The 22,498-nt window shown below is 40.0% G+C and overlaps 1 protein-coding gene across 1 annotated transcript in view; it reads left to right on the forward strand.

Annotated features, from left to right (window-relative positions):
- The first annotated feature begins 6,654 nt into the window (after positions 1-6,654).
- LOC114086421 (CD109 antigen-like) overlaps positions 6,655-22,498 on the forward strand; it is a 28,497-nt gene continuing 12,653 nt past the window's right edge. Inside the window, exons 1-3 of the mRNA XM_027927687.2 lie at positions 6,655-6,698; positions 10,323-10,520; positions 11,585-11,772. Coding sequence (XP_027783488.2) covers positions 6,655-6,698; positions 10,323-10,520; positions 11,585-11,772 — 430 coding nt within the window. The remainder of the gene's footprint in view (positions 6,699-10,322; positions 10,521-11,584; positions 11,773-22,498) is intronic.

The raw sequence follows: 22,498 nt of genomic DNA on the forward strand, positions 1-22,498 counted from the left end.
AAACTTTGAAATATTGTATGTCATTAATTTCTAGAGGTGAGAATGTAAATCTGTTCCTTGAATTCAGTAAATGTTAGTGGTAGCTATGGCTCCATTGAGAGACAAAAGTAAAAGCTAATTTCCTCATTTCCCTACCAACAATTTTGGACTATTGTTTGTTATTTGGCACCTTTCTACTATGTGTTTAGGATTTATAGTAGTTTCATTCTGTTTTCTAACCAGAATGTTGCCTGCATTCCTTTAGCCCTAAGTTTAAGTGGACTGAAAGGGCCTAAGACCTTCACTTTTGACCTTAGTTTTCCCCTTTCCTGAGACTGTTTCAATTTATCTCCTAGTCAATTAGATTTTATTTCCCCCTTTTTTATCTATTTGAATATTTTTTCTGAAAAATTTGCTCTCTTCCCATTTGTAAGAAACTTGCTTTTTATGCCTAGATGTTCACAGAATTCTTATATTGTCTTTGTAGTTCAGTAACTTGACCTCCTATGACTCCTCATGTTGAACATTCTATGCACAGGTGCTTTCCCACCTGAAATCTTTTTTAATCTGCACAGTTGTATCATCACTTACTTCACCGGAGTTTTCTTTAATATTATTTGAGGCATTTTTTTTTTCTGGCTTCATTTGTTCTGTTCTTTACTTCAGGGACACCATTATCCCATATGCTGGCTGACTGATGGCTGTCTCTCATAGTTGTCATCTTCTCTCTACTTAATTTCATTTATTTTGTTCCCCATCCTTAAATGCTGCTTTATTCTCTCTTGTCTGACCTCCATCACTGACTATATTTTCAAGAATATCTGTTCTAATGGGATTTTCTTTTCTTGATGATTTCATTATTTTCGATTTCTTTTACCACTCTTTTAGCTGACTTTAACTTCCTTTCCCTGTTTTCCTTTGACCTCCTATATCTCATCTTAAAATTTACTTCACAAAGAGTTTATATATTTTTGTTTCTTTAAGAATGCAGATAAATATACATCTGAAACTCTTTGGTTCACTGGAATAATATTTCTTAAGAGTTTATTCAGGGCTGGGGTTACAGCTCAGCAGTAGAGTGCTTACCTCATGTGTGTGAGGCCTGGGTTCGATTCTTAGAACCACATAAAAAATAAATTAAATAAGTAAAGATATATAAAAAAGAAGAGTTTATTCTTCATCATCCTTTTGATTAAAACATCACTGATGTTTTCAAGTTTTGTCTTTATTTGCTTTTGGTGTTATCCATATGCTTAAGTCTATGTGAAAACACTAACTCTAGCTTGATAGAGCATACTTCTCTCCTGGTTTTCTATTCGATTACAAATTGTGGAAAGGAATCGGCTAACCAGAGGCAGCTGCAGAGCTCAAATTGAGTGTGATTGCTCACAAGGGTTTTTAGCCATATTTACCATATTCTGACCTCAAGCAAGTGAGTTGTCCAAGCAGGATGTAAGGATCATGGTGGAAACTCCCAGCTCCAATCATTTCCTAGGTTATTTTGTTTATTTGTAGCTGCTAGTCTGAATCTCTTCAACCAGTGAAAAGTTGGTTGGCATTACTGCTTTTTCATACTCTGGCCTCACCTCCTAAATAGGAATTCTACTTGGGGAAAAATACACACATCTTGCCCAACAGTTTCTTTCCATCTGTCTGACCATGCTTTCTTCTCTGCAAAATAGAACCAACCCCTGGGAAATGTTCTGCATTTCTCCTGTGTTCCATCTATACCTTCAGTCCTTGTTCAAAGTACAAGTATCCCTGGGATGTCTCATATAACTTTCAGAGAAAACTGCGACCTAATTGGAACCTAGACGGTGTGTTTCAACTCTCTATAGCCTCCCTTTACTTGATCCAGATTCACCATATTTGGCAGGTTATGTGATCTGAAATTTTAGTTATTTTTTAGTTTCATTGTAGATGACTTTTTCATATCAAAGTTCATATTTTTAAAGATCTTTTTGATACACAACTTAGATCTTGTCTCAAAGTTAAAAAAATTTAAACGGACTGGGGATGTGGTTCAGTGGTTAAGTGCCTCTGGGTTCAATCCCTTTTACCAAAAAAAAAAAAAGAAAAGAAAATGTTAAATGTTTTTAATAGGTTTCATGGAAGGGAGAAGAGAAAACACAACTTATGTTCCCCACCATCTTTTATCTATGACATTAAGTTTTTAACCGTCTAGTTTATGCACTCCCTGGGTAATAAGATTTTTTTCACTTAGTTTCACTTAAAGACATTTATTGAGAATATAATAGATGGAGAACAGTATGCAAAATGTTACTAAAGATATAAAAATGAGTAAGACTCAAGACCTACTTTCAAGGAACATACGGTGTAACATGAACAAGAAGAGAAACCTGTAAGTAACTATAATAAGATACATTCAAATGGGGTCAGTGAATAATCATTGTTATGACAGCGATGATGATGAAAGAAGCTATGGAATTAGACTAGAGTGTGATCAGATTCTGGTAGAGGGACAGCAAAATCCAAAAGAAAAGAGAAATGATGGGCAGTATCCATTCTGTGTAACCTGAGGAAGGTGGCACAGTGGCAAGGCAATGGGCTTGGAGTCAGATCCTGTAATGATGGCGTGCCCTTGATAAAACCACTCATCTCTGAACATTGCTTTTCCTTTGTAAAATATCCAACATTACAAACCTGTTGTAAGCGTCAAATGGGACAATGTGTGTCAAGATCACTGAGCGATGTCTGGCTCACAGCAGGGGTTTTTGTTTGTTTGCAGTACTGGGGATTGAACCCAGGGGTACTCTACCAGTGAGCTACACCCCAGCCCTTATTATTTTGAGACAGGGTCTCACTAAGTTGCCCAGGCTGACCTCAAACTTTTGTTCTCCTGCCTCAGCCTCCCAAATAGCTGGGATTGCAGGTGTGTGCTGCCACTCCTGACTCCATGGTAGGTGTTTTATAAGTGTTTATTTTCTTTCTGAATGAAGCCTATTTGTATAACATGATTCATGCCTTAATTGCTGTATCTGTTTTATTAACTATTTAACACAAAGTTTTAAAATTTAAAAAAAAAAGAGTGGTCTTTTTATTGTTAATTGTATCTGTTATGTAATCGTGTGGCTCTTAACTAAATCATTGCTATAGTAGCCTTCTGTCTGAAAAATCAAATGAGATAATTGCTGTAAAAGGGCTCCTCAAGCTATCATACAATAACCCATGTAAGGAAATAACCAGTGTGAGTGCAGAGGATGGTATCAAGCATGGCTGGAGGGTTTCCACTAAACCCAGTGATTCCCCAGCTGAGAACAAACAAAACTCCACCGCTTCTCAGAGACACAAAAAACATATGGTACACAACCAGTGTACCATATCTTATGTTCCCTCCTTTAGAAGAAATCCCAACACCTGTCCATTTTGAAAAGGGGACACCCTTAGCAGATTTAAACTGGGTTTTACCCAGGTATGTATTCAAACAAGTTTTGTACTCATTGAAGGCCAGTTTACTGAAAATCATTAGGGTCTGCTTGTGACTGGCTTGGGACTTTGCCCGTGTTTTCCATAGAGGTGCAACATGATACACGTGAAAGGAAAATAGGTCAGAATCTCCTGTAGATGTGCCGCCTCGCTTCTCAGCTAAAGGTCATTCTTAATCCTCCTACAGCTCCCAGAACACTGTGTACAGTGGTTTTTCACTGTTCCAGGAAGGAAATGACTCCTATAAAGCAAAACAGGGAACAAATCCTTCACAAGAGCAAGAGACCCCAAACGTTTCACAATCCCATTGAAAGCGCTACAAAGATGAGTTCTAGGGGAATTTCATGGTGATGTTTTTCCCATAGTTAGAATGGCCCTGCATAGAACCATGGCTGGGACTTTAACCGTCCACCTTCTGTGAAAGGAGAGGATAAAGAGGACTCTGCAGGCCAAGCTCACTTCACATGAATGCAGAGGATGGTGTCAAGCTGGCTGAAGGGTTTCCACTGAACCCAGTGATCCCAGCTGAGAACAAATGAAGACTCCACTGCTTCTCAGAGACATCAAAAGAAATAGCAAGAATGTCACTCACACTGCTAAGAACACATACGGGAACAGCTGGGCCTAACCTGGAAGCTGACTGCTTGCCCCCTCAGGGTTCCCACTTCTCAGGAGGGTTGGCAGCTGCCCCCAGCCTCCACCTCCCACAGAAGCCAACCCAGTTCCCTCCCAGAACCACTGGCTGGCCCTCGTCACCCTAAGTGGTTTCCACCAACTAGGCCCATGCTCTTTACCAGTTCAGAGGAGTTATTTTCAAAAGTAAAAATAAATGTGTTGTTCTCTGGATATGATCTCATTTCCATATTTCCTAAATCCATTGCCAACTTACGTTCCCTTTTTTCTATCCATAGCACTTCTCTCATCTAGTTTTGACTCAGCCCTTATCAAAGCATGTGTGTGTAGTTCCCTCAGACATTTATCTGGAAATACTGTGTAGGTGACTCAGAAACAAGTAAGAAGGAATTATAAGTACTCCAGTGTCCTGTCTTTGGTTCACTAATTTATTTTCCAGCAGTGAGGGTTTACTTAGCTATTTTGTGTGTATTAACGAATAAAAATAAGGATGTTCAAAGGCAAAATATATATACATACATACATAAGTACAAATACAAATATATATATATATATATATATATATATATATATATATATATATATATGTATATATATGTATATATGTATATATATGTATAAAATATTTAGCCAATGTCAATAATGATTTACTGTAAAAGTTATATACATTTAAAGAAAAACATCTCCTTCATGACAAAATATATTAATAATTATGCCACTGAAAAGGTTAAAGCATATGATTTCTAAGTTCTACTAATCCTTTTGCTTTCTTAAACATCTTCTCTACAGAGATTGCCTAATTGTGGAAATCAGCACATTCTTTGCTTCCTTTGAGGCCCCAAAATAAAGCTAGTTCTCCCAAGCTTAAAAAAAAAAAAAGTTGTATTTTTAACTATCACATGGCATACTCAGTTCATGCTAGGGAAATGTTTGCAAACATGATGGGTCTAGCCCATTTTTGTGCCAGCCTTCTCAGCTTCCCCCAAGGGGCCTACATGCCCTCAAAGTCAAGATGACTCTAAAAGTTTATTTTGACAAAAATAAAAGTTTATTTTCACTCAAACCTTGAGTGTCACAGGGATATAACACAAAGCAAATTCAGCATACATTGACTCTAGATTCCAAATTAATTTTACCATTTCTTGCCATTAAACTTATACTACAGAAGCCTAATTGGGGATGAATTGAGAGAGCTGAGTTTTTTAAATAGATATGCCTAGAAGACATGGATAATGCTGCTCTTAGTCCATGCAACTGTGCTTTGCACCAGCAGCAAAGAAGCCTGGGTGCTTACCTTGGAGCCCTCAGACATCCAGGGGGCTCTGGGATGGAACACTGCTGGTCCATAATACTGGATGGGGAAAAAAACCTATTTATTTATTTTTACTAACTTTTAATATGTAGGTCAGAAACAAATTACTGACTTTGTGACTTTGTCACTAATGATTGTTGTCAAAAAATAAAACTTAAATATGTAAAAATGTAATTCATGATTATTTTGAAAGTACAATACTTATTAAGCCTACCAGTAGATCTCATTTAATATATGTTAATATATTAATATCCATGTAAAAATAACTCGTGTTTTTGAAAGATGTTCAATAACTATTCTTCAGTAATTGATTTCCCTGTTATCCCTTGTATTTTGTATTATGCTCTTAAAAACATCATTCTGAGAAGGTGCCACAGACTCTATCATACTTCTAAATGAGGCCATGGTTCAAAAATCAAAAATTGAGACTCTCAGTGCTGGGTTTCACAGAGGAACTTGAATTGCTGGTTTATAAATACATCAATCACAATGGAAGCATGGCAGGTGATAATGACCAATGCTGAAGGAATTTAATTTGAACATGGACTTCTAACAGAGGTGCAACCCTCCTGGACCAAGAAACTTCAATGAAAGGGTGGGGAGAAAAAGAGCCTGTTGTCAGCAAGCTTTCAGAACTGCAAGGCAGCCATTGCATAACCCTGGGCTTGACTCACTGCTGGCCTCCTTTATTCAGCTTGCTGAAATTATGATATTCTTGTCTTCAAGGATGATTATAGGTTACTAGTCACACAGGATCAAAACTGCCCTCTGCAGCTTTTGAAGGTTCCTCTGCCTCTATATTTACCATCCATGAGTTCCCTGGTTCTTTGTCCTGCAAGTTCTACCTTCTGCTCTGATAAAGGGTTCACAACAGAAGGAGGACTTTGTCTCCTACAGAGACAGTTCCTACTGGACTTAACCTGATTCCTTCCTGAGGTTCAGCTGATTCATATTCTCAATAGCTGACTCAGTCCTGACTCAATAATGACAACATCACTTTAACTCATAAAATTTGAAAAGAAACATGACAGAAATAGAAGGGGGAAACATGTAAAATGAATGATAAGAGTAAGAAGAAAGCATACCAAATGAATGATCCCCAGTGTTCCTTTGTTTTGGTATAAAATAGAAACCTGACTAATAATAATACACAATTTATATTTGAGTAGAGCTTTAATAGTTATTATTTTGTTTGATGTCCATAATAACTCTGTGAGGTAAGCAGTTGTAGAAGCTGAATCTCAGAGAACCTAAAGGACCAGCTGAAGGACATGGACTAGCAAATGGCACAAGAGTTAGCGCCAGGATTAGGACTCGTGTTCCGCAGGTATCGTCAGTCTTTTCCTTAAATTCAAAGTCTGAAGATTCCAGAGTCCATGTGGTTGCTATTCTAGTAAAACTTAAGTAAGGTCAGGTGTGGTGGCACATGCCTGTAATCCCAATGACTCAGGAGGCTAAGGCAGGAGGATTACAAGTTTGAGGCCAACCTCAGCAACTTAGGAAAGCTCTAATTCTAAGCAACTTAAGAGACCCTGTCTAAAAATTGTTTTGTTTTTTTAAAAAAAGTAAACACAAGCACAGTCCCTTGTGAGAGTTTATAACACAGAAGGTAAAAAGAGAAAATCATCATAAGGATAAGAAAGAAATAATAATATACATAGAAAGATGGACCCAGTCAAAGAAACTAGAGGTCAAAAACAACTGAGAATCTATTGTAATGTATATTTCAATTTTGGCAAGTTTAATGCTAATCTAATCATATGTTTGGCTCATTTTTATATAAATAATACATTTCCTGTGCTGCCACTAAGCAGTATGATCTATGATACAAACAAAAATGTCTTGATTTTAAAACATATTTCTCATATATTCTGTTAAATAATACCCAACAAAAAAATACTATCTAGCATCATTGGTCTTATCCTTAAATAGGTAAATAATTAACTTCAGTTTGAGGTTCTTTTATATAGCAATTGGGACAATTTTTTGTTTAGTTGTTTTTTGTTTGTTTGTTTTTAATGATCTCTTTAGTGCTCATAAAAAGAAAAGATGGGAGGGCACGGAAAGCTCTGGCTGGTCTCTAAGCAGAGCGTGTGCAGGTGGTTGCTCCACAAGTTTCCAGATCCTGCTTTGAATCTCAGGGGCCAGAGCTGTGTGTGCTTCACAAAAGGCCCTTTGAAACTCCCTTCCCTTCCTGGTCCTAGATGACTGACCTTTGGGGAACAGATGCATTGCATTGGTTTGGCTGGCCTGTGATCTTCTGTGAACTGTGAGCTGAGCCATCCTTGCCAGTCCAGGAACTTCAGCCTACTTCCTCCATTATATTTAGCTCTTTAGTTATTTTCCTAATGAGCTGTCTGTTTGCCTCCAGTCTTCCAGCAAGAATATGAATGTGTGCAAATCATAAACTAAATACCCAGCACTCAGGACCTGAGAGGAACTATCCTATAAGTTTTGAAATCCATTCACTCTGAAGCTCTTGCTGGGCTTGCCCCTTAATTCTGTTTGGCCCTGAACTGGACAGGCCTGCTACTTATCCTCCAGTTAGAGCTATCCCCAGCCTTGCACCTACATTCTTTCAAATGACCACCTCCATCGCTGCCCTCACCTCCTCTTGCTACATGTGCTAAGATAACTGACAGGCCAACTGGCAGCAATATACAGAGAGATGGAAAAAATTGAAAATGTTTTAATTAACCAGGTAGTTACCATGGGACAATTTTTTTTATATTTATCTGTGACTTTGAGTAATCTGTAGTTTGAATTTTATATGGCAGGGTGGCAAAAACCCAATCTTAATATTTTTTGATTCACGGGAACTCTAAAGGTCTTTTTCAGGTGTTGCTTACTAGAGTTCTACGGATTGAACTCCTCCCTGCTACCCAAAGCTAATGTGACTCAGAGAGTCAAATCCTGCTGGGAATCTGGAACTTGTCAAGCCTCAATCTGCCTTAACATGAATTGTTTAGCTCCTATCATCCCACTGTTGCAGAACCCCAATTAGTTCAGGGAATTGCGGAACCCAGTACTTTCAGAGTCTATCTTTAAAGTCAAACGATGAAGCTTTATTCCTCAGTTTGGTAGTAGTTCAGAATATTCGTTTTCATAGCGTTAGTAAACTAAAATCATATGGTTATTCTTTTCACCTGTGCAAAAAGCTTGCCTGCTCCCAATACTTCATGTCTCCTAAAAGATGTCTGTATATATTTTAATTAGGTCCCACATAGACCCACTATATAAAATGCATGTTGATATTTTTTAGGACTTAGGAGGTTCTGTGTAGGAGAACTCTCCCTAAACTATAAAAGCAGTTTGCACAGGGAGGTGAAAAAGCCTGTGGGTGAGTTGCCTGTGGGAGTCCCCTGGGGTGAGGACGTGGGGAACATGGTTGGGCCATTTCTGCTCCAGGAAATACCAGATGGGTTAAAAAAAAAAAAAATCTAGAGAAGATTTGAGGTTAACTTAGCAGCTTTTAGTATCAATAAATTCTGTATGAACACACCCTGAGTACTGTGTAGACAAAAAATAAACCAGATAGAGAATGTTCATTTGTACAGGAATTACAACAGCACTTAGAAAAACAAACAACAACAACAAAACAAAAATCAAAAATACTTACAAGACAAAACATTTTTAAAACTTCATTTCCAAGAGCATTTAAATAGAATAAAGGTATTTTTTTTTAATATGGCCTTAGGAATAGTTTTGGAGGGCTGAGTTGTAGCTCAGATGGTGGAGCATTTACCTAACACCGTGAGGCGCCAAGTTTGATCCTCAGCACCACATAAAAATAAATAAATAAAATAAAGGTATTGTATCCATTTACAACTAAAAATGTATTTTAAAAAAACAGTTTTGGAAATAATAAAACTATACACAGAAAACCTAATGATTAGATTTACAGTGAAATTTTTTGAATTAAGTTTTCAGAGTTCAAACAACCGATACATCCCATCACCCCCAGTATCCCACATGTCCTTGCTGGGTAAGAATGCAGGGACTGAAATTGCAAGATCTATCCAACATTCTGTATGTACGCCTCCTCCCTCTGCCCTGACAGGAAGGAATCATGGGGCCTGGGGATTTTTGTAAACATGAAGTCCTTGCTCAATGCTCTGGGGAAGGTAAACCCAAAACCCTGGCCGAGGGGAAATCTCTTGGTTTCCAAAATAGAACAATCTGGCCTAGTTTGAACCACAGAATTCAGCTACACCAGAGTACGCCTGGGTGGTCACTCTGTGGCCACATCAAATCAAAACACAAAAGCAAGTTGTATCCATTTCCCCAGCAAGTTTTGGATGGAAATGAAAATGGATGGAAAGTCCACAGGAGCCCCAGCCCCTTGCCTCCAGGACCTTGCCAGCTCCTTGGCTCCAGGATGAACTTCTTCCACTGTGGTTTGGGATTCACTTGTTGAAACAAAGAGTTTGTTTAGCCTTACACATGAATGAAGAGCATATGGAGAGGAAAACCTCACCACTTCCCCAAGTGATTTCTCTCCCACGCTCCTCACGGAAAGTCCTACAAAGAAAAAAAAAATCAATCTTATGCCCTTTCAACCTGCCTTCTGTCCTACTCAGATGTTGCCAAACTTGAAGCATTAGGGGGCTCCTATCACAAAGCAAACAGAGCTGGAAGGAGAGAACTGCTCTTTAAAAGCTTTTAAATGCTGTTATATTTTTAAAACCACTTACTGAAGAGGTGAGTTATTTTCTACTCCTCCTTCCCCAGAAGCACACAACCATTAAGGTTACCTGGAAACCTGACCAGGAAGCATGTGGCAAACAGCAACCATGCAATAGAAACATCCGGATTTGTCATCTAATAGGACATGATTTCAGCAAAGTCATATTTAGGTAGAGGTGGAACATGAAACTTAATTAGTTTGCATGTCCTGGCTATTTTGGGGGCCATTCACACGAATTTCAGGGGGAAGTGGTTTTGTTCTTAGCTTTTCCAGGAGAGCATTCCGTCAGCAGCAGTTGGAAATAAGAGATCTGAGATTGGATGCTACCTACACTGCAGATAGCCCGTGGGAAGGAAGAAGCAGAAGAAAGAATAAAAAGACATCTGAAGGCATTGCCTCTACTCTGAAACTATTTCAATCAGTTGGAGATACGATGCACCCAGGGAATGACCTGAGAACCTTGTTAGTTTGTTTTCTTTCTTTTTATGTTTCAATGCAAAATAATATACTATGAAAAACAATATTTGGGGCAAGAAGACTTCATAGTGAAGGTGATTTTTAATCAGGTGTCGAGAGACAGATTAGCAAAGAAGATGGGGAAAAGGAAGGGTTGGGGTAGCTGGCATGATACATTAGCCCTTTATGTGTGTTGAGGACATGAAACAACAACTAGAAGACATGTTGCTACAATGAGAAATGTACAGTGCTGTGTATTTTGACGTTTTAATTTTATAGTAGGAGTGGCAAGGAAGAAGACTGTTTTGTGTCTTTATAACTTTAGCTCCAGACTTTTAAAAAAAGGCCTCACTTTGTAAAAGCAGTTTTGCTGCTTCCCAAGAGCTTATTCCTAATATATATATTTCATTTCCAACCAACACCCGTTCTGTGTCAGATGAGGTGATAACGTTTTAATTGTAGAGAAGCAGCAAAGTTGTGGCTCAGCTGTTTCACCATGGCCTTTGCCACAGATGTGGGACTCTGGGAAATCCAGAATAGCAGCAGGGAGTGACAACCTCTGAAAACATGGTCTAGGAATGTTCGCCATACCAAGTTCCCTTTTAGCCTTACCCCAGAATATATCCTTTTTCCAATTCACCATGAAGAAGGGTAACCAGTTAAAAAACTGTTAATTCTGAAAATTATGCTATGTGCAACTTATTCTGAAGAACCAACAGAAAACCACAGGGCAAGCTATGGGACAATTCCTGGGCTTTCCGTGCTGACTTCTTTCCATTCAACAGTCATCAGTTCTATTGGGGGCATCAGGGCATGAGTCAGTAAAACATGGCCACAAACACTTGTGCAACAGTGGAGAATTAGACACTAAAGATAATGTCAGAAAATCTCCATTGTACAATAGTCCTCAGGAAGGGAAGAGGGGTACAGAACAGAAGTCTGGCTGTCATTCTTCACTCCTCGCAATTTACATCAAGTTAGTGCTTTAAAACCTGAGAATATAAGCCATACTCTGGCCATTCTTCCATCTGTGTGTTTCCTGATTGTGATTGTGATTCTTATTCACCCAGGAATAGAACACTCACCCAAGAACCAGTGAACGTAGCCAATGGCCTCACTGGTGAGACCTCCTTGACATATAGGAGATGTCGAACCTCAGTTCCCCTGACAAAGAATGAAGCACATTTCAGACCTAAGCCTGGTCTTCCCGAGTCAGCCATATGGGACAAGAGGCATGATTGTAACTTGAAAGACTCCGGTATTCTTCTGACATAGATGTCTCAGAAAATTCACTTGAGCCCTCTGTAAATCTGTTTACCCATCTCAATGGAATCTGCTGTACCCCTTCTGCAAAGGTCAGATAACAAAAGCGGCAGATGAAATCACAGGTCTATGAGTAGGGGTGTTTATGTATTGCTAACAGTTATTTTCCTCTCTAGCCTTACTGTTCCTACTGCCCTGATGCACATGATTCAATCAAAACCTACAAGCAAAGTTTCCGTTTATACTTGTTTCCTCTCTTACACGTAAAAGACATACAAACATACACATTTTCTTCAATCCTAATATATTTCTCTAAGTGAGAAAGGAAAAGAATTTACATCACAAACCAAAAACTGCTCATGATATCGCGTACATCCACAAGAACGGAGTATACGTAAGAGCACTTATTTCCTATGTGCTGTGGTACAGGAAGGAGTTTAGTTGGACAAAGCTAAATTTGCTGGACTTAGTTTGAAAAATGTTTGTGTTTTTTTGTTTTGTCATTGTATTTGCTTGTTCGACAAGAGATATTCATGTCCTGTGCCTGAAAGATGCCCAATGTTTGTTTCACACTCCTCCCTTCAGCTTCTGAGCTGTGTTATTAGCTCTTTATGACTGATTACATGAATGGTGTGACTCTGCATCATATACAACCTGAGAAATGAAAAGTTGTGCTCCATTTGTGTAAAAATAAATAAATAAATAAATAAATAAATAAATAAAAACTCACCTGTCTTCTCACTCCTGTGACTGTTCCAGTCATCATTGTCTCCATGGACAAATCCCCTCAAGGCTCCTCGACAGAAAAACATTTTGCAAGCTTCACCTGAATTTCTACACAATGTACTTTTGAACATGTAAATGATATACCGTTAACCCCTCACCAGCCATGTTTATTTCCATGGTTTCAGTAAGCCTCACAGTTAACATTCCAAAAATATTAAACGGAAAATTCCAGAAACAAATGATTTGTTAATTTTAAATTGCACAGTATTCTGGGTACTTTGGTGAAATCTTGCCCCATTCTGTGCTGTCCATCCCATGACACAATCCCTTTGTCCAGAAAACGCATACCATATACACTACCCACCTATTAGTCACTTGGTAGCATCTCAGTTATCAGAATGTCTGTCATAGTCCTGCAGTTATTCATTTCAAGTCTCCCTTATCTTGTTTAACAATGGCCCCAAAGCATAAGAGTAATAGTGCCAGCAATTCAGATATGCCGAAGATAGCTATAAAGTGTTTTCTTTAAATAATAAAATGAAAGTTCTCCACTTAGTAATTTAAAAAAAAAAAAAAGAACTTCTTGAAGTAGCTAAGATCTTCTGTAAGAATGAATCTTCTATCCATAAAATTAAGAAGAAGGAAAAAGACACTCATGCTGGTTTTTCTATCATACATCCAACTGCAAAATATACAGCCACAGTACACAACAAAAATAGGTATGCAGAGCTGGGGATATAGCTCAGTTGGTACAGTGCTTGCCTTGCATGCACAAGGCCCTGGGTTCTAATCCCTAGCATCTCATTAAATACACACACACACACACACATATATATGCCCCTGGGGTAAACTTAGCAACATATTGAAGGCAATAAATGAAGAAAAAAAATAAGTATGCACAAAAAAGTCATATGTATACATATGTGTGTGTATATATATGTATGTGTATGTTTACATATGTATGTATGTGTGTATGCATATATATACATGTTTTTTTTTTTTCAGTAGTACCTTAGGTTTCCAGAATCCCATGGAGGTATTCTCTGAGGATAAGGGAAGATGAGGGTATAAGGCCACCTATTTTTGGAGCTAAGTGTGAAAAAAATCTCACACTATAGATCTGACCCAAGCTGATGTTGGCTTAAAAAAAAGAGAAAATTGCTTGTGAAATACTCAAAATACTCCTTCAATTGGCAGGAGAATAATCAGTGACTTAAAAATTCAAATAATGGCCCAAAGTGAGGGGAAGTGTAATGTAAACTCTAGTTTACAAAAAGCAAATCTGAGTCCCGGAAAGGTCCTGAAATTTCACATGAACTCATTCTGCCTGTAAATACTAGGCATCCATGGTGAGCAAACGTGAATTCCAGCCAGCCAGGCAGAAGCACTTTGTTTTCCATTGGGTGACGATGCCAGAGCCCCATTGCTTCTGACAAAGGACCTCGTCAAGCCTGTGTGTCATCGTTTGCGTAAGCCACAGCAGCTTGGGTGCACGCAGACCCACTTCCCGGCTGCACAGTAACTCTTTGGCCTCCTGGGCAGCCAAGGCAGGCTGGCCATTCTGCACAGGGTGCAGCTCCACCTGCTGGACTTCTTGTGATTAAGCAGCAGCCTAGAGAGGATGGCTCTGCTTTGTGTTAGGTACCCTGTTCGCTTTGAGGTAGCAGCCAGGCCTGATTGCAAGGGTAACAAAAACATTAGTGGAAATATGTACTCTGCATCCAAACCAATCCTCGAGTCTGCACACAATCCTTTTCTCGCTACAGGATGTGGTGTGGTGTGTATGTATGCAAGAATATATAGGTGTTTGTGGTGTGTGTATGTGCACATGTGTGGTAGTATGTTGTGTGCATGTGTCTGGGATTGTACGTGACCTTTCAAAATAGGGAGAGTGACATCACTGTCATCCTTCTTATTGGGTTTTATGATTTTCTACAGGTGACAGAAACTTTATTATATAAAGTATCCCATTTATTATTCCACCACCCTGAATAAGCAAATAAAACAGTCTGAACCAAATTTATACTGTTTCTACTAGTAGAATTACCCACGAAATAGCCATGTTCAAGGAGGACAGCTAATGGACAACCTTTCCCTTTTTTCTAAAAATGTCACCCACATGGAAATGAAGATCATCATGATCCCCCAGCCAAGCAGGGCTGGCCATCAGGTAAAGAAGATGAAGTGAAATCCAACCAACTGTGGGGCTCAAAGCCCATCCTCTTGTGGGAAGCTAGCAATGGGCACTTAGAAAACTCAGACAAGCAGTATGTTTAGGGTTTTGCCAGATCCCCTAGCATGCTCACAAGTCACAATCAAGAATCAACCTTTGCTAAGCTTTTTGACCTGAACCCATGGACATTTGTAGACAAAGGAGACCTGAAAGACAAACACAAAGGTTTTCAGGGAAGGGCCCTGCTGTGCTGGCAATGTGGAAGTGTCTGCTGATAGTTCTAGGAACACCAGGGACCCAGAGGATTGATTGTTCTGTGTTTTCCTTGCTACTAAATAATAAAAACTGTATTTTGAGGGCTTACTGTAGCCAGTCTGCCAGGCAGCAGACTGGTTTTTTCCTTTATAATCCTTGCAATTGCTCTGTAAGTTATGCATTATGACCAGTGCTGCTTCACAGATGAGGAAACTCAGGGCCAGACGATGAGACACCTGCCTAACATTATGCAGCACAGGAGTAAAGAGAGGACTCATGCAGGTCTCTGTAGCCCAAAGACTCTTCCCCTAACTAATATTTGTTCTGCTGCTTCCCAGCTATCTGTGCCCTGCCAGACCCTAAACTGCAGGATACTTTACTGTTTGTTTCAGGTACAAACTGTTATCACCAGATGACCACACCACTACTCCTACTGACCCCTCATGTGACAGTAGGACTGGAGGAGAGAGCACTCCTTCACTTTGTTTTTAGCCAGGATGTCACACTGAGAAATGGTTGGAACAAATAGTTCTGGGTTGGAGGTCAGGGGACAGGCCAGACGCCACGGAGGGCAAAAACAAACAAGGCCTTCACAGCAGCTCTTGGGTGTGCTGGGACCTGTGGACTGGGGTTCTCAAACCAAATGAAACAGCCTGCGGAGGGCATCCTGCCCATCCTCACCATCCTCATGGGGGCAGGCAAGGAGAGCAGTGTCCTGGATTCAGCTTCCAGTCCTGCCACATACCAGCTGTAGAACTGTGGGTGGATTTGACAAGCCCTAGATGGCAGAGTCATCTCTGAAGAACTCCAGCGATCCCAAGGCTTCTCACTGTAAAGTAGCAATAACAACACCCACATCATGGAATTGTAGGGTACTGAACAGAAGCTGCTGCATGAGAAAGTGACACACCAGGCTTTGCAAATACTGAGCTTTATGCTTATCAGTTCCAAAGCTAAATAAATAAAAGGACTATTCTTGTGAATTCTGGTGTATGCTTACATGAGAAGCAGCAAAGGGATATTATGTTTGTGGTCTTTTGCCCTCTGGTGAAACCTCCTGGACAGAGTGACACCGTTCGAAGTTTCCATGAGGCAGGTTGACCTTGCAGGGTAATCAGAGTGGCATGTTTTATCAAAATCTTCCTACACAGCCTCAGTTCACTTCCACTACACCAGAGCTGTTTTCTACACTGAGCCAACCAGTTCTAAAAGCAGAAAACAACAACAACAATAGTGCCAGATATAGTCTAAAGGCTCGGCAGCACTGGATGAAGTGAGAGGGGAATGAATGCTTCTAGTCCTTCCTGTAGGACCAGGGGAGTAAGACTGAGGCCAGCCCAGTGCCCTGGCCAGGCTCCACAAGCTGCCTCCAGCCTGCCTCTTGGAAGGCCCATCCCCCAGGAGCAGGCAGCCATGTGGAAACTGGCACTCAAGCACAGGCCTCCAGCCTGCACACAAAAGCCTTTTGTCTAAGAGGTGCTGGGGACGCCACCAGGCACTGTTTCTGAGTTGATTTTTTTCCCCCTTGATCTAGAGATCCTGGAAAGCCATGTCTATGAACTAGTTTTAAAATATCCTATAATTACGTGAAAATGTATCAGTAACATGAATGCCCAACATGAGACGACCAGTTAAGTGTGGAATGATACGTCCCATGAGATTTATGGGAGTTTGTCAAACTGCAGAGAGCATGCGATGGCATCAAGGAAGGCTCCTGCTAGGCTCCTACATGAAAATAAACAGCAACAAAAAGCTGCATACAGAAGCCTACTGTGTAGAATCCAACAATATAAAAGTGGTCCAACTATTCAGTACGATACTGAAATGGTGGCTAGTGATCTTACACGTGTCACAACCCATAGAGCTGTACAACACAGAGAGTGAACTTTAACATAAACGGTAGATTTGAGTTAATAATGATGTATCAATATTTGTTCATTTACTATAGCAAAGTCCCACCTACTATCTATTTCAATTTTACTGTAAACCTAAAACTCTTCTAAAAAATGAAGTCTTTTAATATTTTACCTAAAAATAACCAGAAAGAAATATATCAAAATGTTGGGGGTTTTTTAATTTTTATTTTTTAGTTGTAGACAGACACAATGTCTTTATCCATTTTCATATGGTGCTGAGGAAAGAACCCAGCGCCCCTCATGTGTGAGGCAAGCACTCTACCGCTGAGTCACAGCCCCAGCCATCAAAATGTTAATTTTATCTGAATAAAATTATGCTAATTTCATTTTTCACCTTTCTAATTGTCTATATTCTGCTTTTATTTATGTATCTCTTATTCACAATCAGGTAAAACCAATGGAAAGTTTTAGCATTTTTTCTGGGTGACCATTCTCTGGGGTAGGAACTATGTTGACTCAAAGTCTGTCATCTACATCTCTAAATGCAGTATAAATTTAATAAGTTTCACAAATAAAGTATAAGCACCTTTAAGTATGTCTTCAGCCCTGTCTACTTTCTAGCCTGCAAATGTGTTGCCCATGGCCCATTAGAGGGCAGCAGATTCAAGTAACAATTGTGGCTGGGTACAATGGAGCATGCCTATAATCCCAGCAACTTGGGATGCTGAGGCAGGAGGATGGTGAGTTTGAGGCCAGCCTCAGTAATATAGCAAGACCCTGTTTCAAAATAAAAAGGGTTGGGCAATTTATCTCAGTGGAAGAGTGCCTCTGGGTTTAATCCCCAGTGCCAAAAATAAATAAATAAATAAAAAATAAAAAAGTAATGATTGTGAAAAGAACAGATCACAGTACCTAATGAGTAGATGGTTGGGTCATTATAACTTGAAAATCTCTTCTTAAGTCCCTCCAGACCTATGTGGGCATTTCAAGAAGCATCTATTGAGTGGTATCAATTGGTAGAAAGTGGTGGGTACTGATACAAGACAGATTGCAAGATGCTGTGAAATCAAATATAAAGCCAGGGGAGGTTCCCGTGTGTGGCAACTGCTACCAAGGAGTTGGTTTGAGAACTGAGATCATGAAAACAGAGCTCTTAACTAAAGCCTGATTTTTTTTTTCATGAAACCTGATTCTTGGCAAACCAATCAATAAATGGCAATTGATATAGGAAAGCATCAGAGGGATGCTTTTTGTTAGATATAGTTTGTTAGATATAGTTTTAGAACTAATCTAGTTTTAGAGCCTCCTGTTAAAATTGTTTTGCAATTTACAATGCTTCTTTACATTGATCTCATTTTCTGCTTTCATTTTTTTTTGTTTGCTTGTCTTATAACCTTGTATGATCACGAGCTCCTTGAAGACAGGGCCATGTCCTATTCAGTTTTGCATCCCCTGCTCCAAACACCTTGCCTGGCACATAGCTGGTTCTTGCAGTGAACTAAAGATAGCTGACAATTCTGTGACACTTACTTTCTCCTGCTTTGAATCTGTGATGGCCTGTGACTGCTTTGACCAACTGAGTATGATGGAAGTGATATTCTGCCAGCTCCAAACCTAGCCGTAAAGAGTACTTGGTCCCTTAGAGCCCTAAGCTTTCACATAGAAAATTCAGCTACGGTGCTAGACCATGCAGAGAGGTCTGTGACTACATGGAGAGAAAGAGTTCAGCCTTCCAGCCTCCCACAGAGAAATCAGCATGTGGGTAAAGCCATCCTTTCCCCTCCAGATCAGATTGGCCACTGCCTGAATATTCCAGAGCACTTGGTTAACTCAGTAGGGAGAAGAATCACCCACTTAAGCCTTGCCTGCATCCCTTATTCACAAAAAATGTGAGATAACCAGTCGCAGTGACACACACCTGTAATCTCTGGCTCAGGAGGATGAGGCAGGAGGATCATTAGGTCAAAGCTAACCTTAGCAAAAGCAAGGTGCTAAGCAACTCAGTGAGACCTTGTCTCTAAATAAAATACAAAATAGGATTAGGGATGTGACTCAGTAGTCCAGTGCCCTTGAATTCAATCCCCTGTATGCCCACCCAAAAAAATCATGAGATAAAATGAAATGGTTGACTCAGTCACTGAGTTTTGAAGGAGTCATATAGCAATAAATAACTAGTTCTCACAAAATGTTTGCTATGGATGAAAGACTTAGAAGGGCCATGGTCTTACCTAGAGGAATGATACGCAGAAGACAGAGCTAATTGTCAAAGTTACCCTACTGGGCATCCTTCATCCCTTCTTCTGCCCCCAGCATCTGAACCATCTCACGTTAGGGAAGATCAGATGCCAGATGCCATGCACTCACTTCCCCAGTCTTCCTGCAGCTAAGGTAAGGCACATGATGCAAGATCATCCAGGCAGAGACTCCAGCCCTCCACTGAATGAGAACTGGTGAAGTAAAGAAGCAAGCACTTGGCAAGCTCCATTCCTGGGTGAGGGGTAGTGGCAACAGGAGCCACACAGCACACAGCCCCTCCAGAGGCTCCACAGTCTCATCGGCTCCAGCAGCAGGCTCCTGTGTCCAGGCTCATTGGTGGGAACTCAATGGACAATCCCATGTCTGAGGGGTAGACATAGTTCATGTGCCCAGCAGCTACCACAGCTTCACGGCATTATGATTTGGGGCCACCATTCCTAGCTACAGGCCTGTGCTCTCTTCCTCCCAGGACTGTGGTGAGCTTTATGATGCTTTTAAATTCATTTTCTACCTAAAGTCAGGAACCCTGACCAGTGGTCACACACTCAGGTTTCTCATTCTAGAGACCGTTCTCTATGATATCCTTAAAGTTCAGGCCTGCATAACAGAAGCAGGAAGGTAAGAATGAGACTCAATACTCTCATCCCCACATATCAGCCAAAACAACCCCACTTTTATATTTTTAATACTATGATCCTTTCTAAAAGTTCCTTTGGAAAGCCAGGCATGGTGACACAAACCTATAATCCCGTGACATAGGAAACTGAGGCAGGAGAATCACAACTTTGAGGCTAACCTCAGTAACTTAACAAGACCCTCAGCAACTTAGTGAGACTCTGTCTCAAAATGAAAAATAAAACTGGCTGGCAGGGGAGGGAGGGAATGGGGGGTGAATGAGGGCAGGAAAGATGGTGAAATGAGATAAACATCATTACCCTAGCTACATGTATGACTGCACATATGGTGTGACGCTACATTGTACACAACCAGAGAAATTCAAAGTTGTGCTGCAATTGTGTACAATGAATTAAAATGCATTCTGCTGTCATATATACCTAATTAAAATAAATAAATTTTTAAAAAAAACAGGCTGGGATGTTGTTCAGTGGTTAAGTACCCCTGGGTTAAGCCCTAGAACAACAACAACAAAAAAAATCCTTTGGAAAAATATTTGTTTCTAAAAAGTATGTTTGAAAATGACCATTTGCACAGATAAAATGATAATCTAAATCTATATAGTGAATTACTTGGTGAAGAAAAAGATGAAACAATAGAAATAGTCACAAAAAGGTCACAATGAGCCCTTCAGATGAATACTCTGTGTTCTGAAGTGGGTATTTCCAAGCATTCCTGCTAGTTAAGGTTTGTTTTGATCGAGGAGTAAATCAAGGCACGGGGAGAGCAGTGAATACTAAGGCTGCCTACCCACATGACCTAGATCTGATTATCTGGCAGGCATAGAGATGGAGTCCTGACCCCACTCCTCAAAAGTTCAATAATATCTCAGAGGGTGGCTGTAGCCCCCAAAGGAGGCCAGCAGACTGGCAGCCACACCAGGGGAACTGCGAAGGGGAATGATGAAGGCTAGACCCCTGACCTAGGACCAACCCCACAGACAGGCGCTTCTCAGGATGGGCTTTTCCCAGCATGTGTGAGGGCTAGGAATATCTTCTGACCCAGACATTTGAACTATGGGGATGCCCTAGGGACAATGACTGGTATATGAGAGAGATGTTTTACGGATTTGAAATGTAAACTCTTGTTTGAAGGGTTATGATGAGCAAGAGTACTGTGTGATCACATTCATGAACGGACATGAGGTAAGAAGAAATGAAACTGTATACTCAAAGCTCAAGTATGTGACGGAGTGATAGGAGAAAGCAGCTGTGGTTATACACACCACACAGAATCCTTGCTTTTTCTGCTGATTGGTATAAATTCCCAGATTCCTGCTGCCTCCATATCAAATGGACACTACTTTGCTTTTTATGGCTTCACCAGAAAAAAAATTAACCAGCCAATCCACGGGCCACATATACAAAAGAAAACTGGCTTACTTTCAACAGTGCTAATGTCATCAAGATATCTTATGACTCTTTTTCACCCCTTCTCCTTTCTCTTTATTCATTGTACATTTTTTTATTTGAATGTGAGAACACTCCCCCAAAGTATTTTTAGTGTGGGGGATTTTTGTGGCAAATCTTCCGTGAGGGGAAACCCTCCCATTTGAATGTGGGTGGAATACAAGATCAGGCAGTGGAAGTTACTCCGTTTGTTACTTACAGCCAGGACATCTGTGGGAAGACGTCAGCCATCTGACTTTCTTGTTCCTTTACAACATGATTGCCGTTTCTCTAGGAGTTTTTAAGACTTTTTGTTTGTGAGATAATTTTTCTACAACATGTCTAGGTGTGGCTTTTGCTTTATCTCTGTGGAATTTGCTACAGGCCCATCCAACTGAAAACTTCCCAAGTCTCTTCTAGGAAAATTACCTCCATCACTTCCTCAAATAGTTCCAGTTCCCAGATTTTCATTCTCTTCTTCTGGGACTCCTATTATGTGGAGGTTGGCATTTTTACTTCTGTCTCAAAGCTATACCTTAGGGTTTTGGGGTTTTAAAAAAAAAAAAAATACTTTATCTCTTCATCCTTTTCTGCTTTCTTCTGGGAAAATTCTCTTAAGCTTATCTTCCAACTCACCAATTCATTCACTTCATTTACTCTATCCCTCTTATATACTGTGCCCTTCATTTCAAATACTTTAACAGCTAATATTTTACTTGGGTTTTTTTTATGATTTCTTATTCTTAATTTAAATTGCTAGTATATTCTCTTAAGATGTTCTTCTCTGTGTTTGCTTTAGAGTATATAATTTGCAGTTTTGTCCTTTCTTTTAATGTAATTTTACTCCTGAAATGTTGAGTCTTTGTTTTGTGAACTCACATTAAAAGGAGGCTTGGCCACTCTCTGGTATTCTGCATCAGGGAAGGAGTTTAAGGGAGGAGGTGATGAGCCCTGAACATGAGAACCACCGTCCCTGTTCCCATTTGCACTTTCTCCTACAGCTCCTCCTGTCAGGTTCACCTCTCACCTTAAGGAGAAGAGTAATGTCATCAATTTCTAGAATCTATTTTCTTCTTCTTCTCTTCTTTCTTTGGGGACAAGGTAGGGTGGTACTAGGGACTGAACTGAGTGACATTCCTAGTCCTTTTTATTTATCTGACTTTTTATTTTTATATTTGAGGCCATCATTCGGTGGCCAAGGCTGGCCTCAAACTCTGGATCCTCCAGCCTCAGCCTCTGAGTAGCATAAGTGCAGGCGTACACCACCTCACCCAGCTACTGTTGACTTCTTGGGTCTCTAGTTTCTTCTGTGTTGGTTTGAGGGCAAGAGCTTCAACCCTGTCAGTTGGACAATCAGCAGGAAGTGAAACTTCTGAATAAATGACAAATTAA

This window comes from Marmota flaviventris, chromosome 5 (genome assembly GCF_047511675.1).
Source record: "Marmota flaviventris isolate mMarFla1 chromosome 5, mMarFla1.hap1, whole genome shotgun sequence".
Classification (NCBI taxonomy): domain Eukaryota; kingdom Metazoa; phylum Chordata; class Mammalia; order Rodentia; family Sciuridae; genus Marmota; species Marmota flaviventris.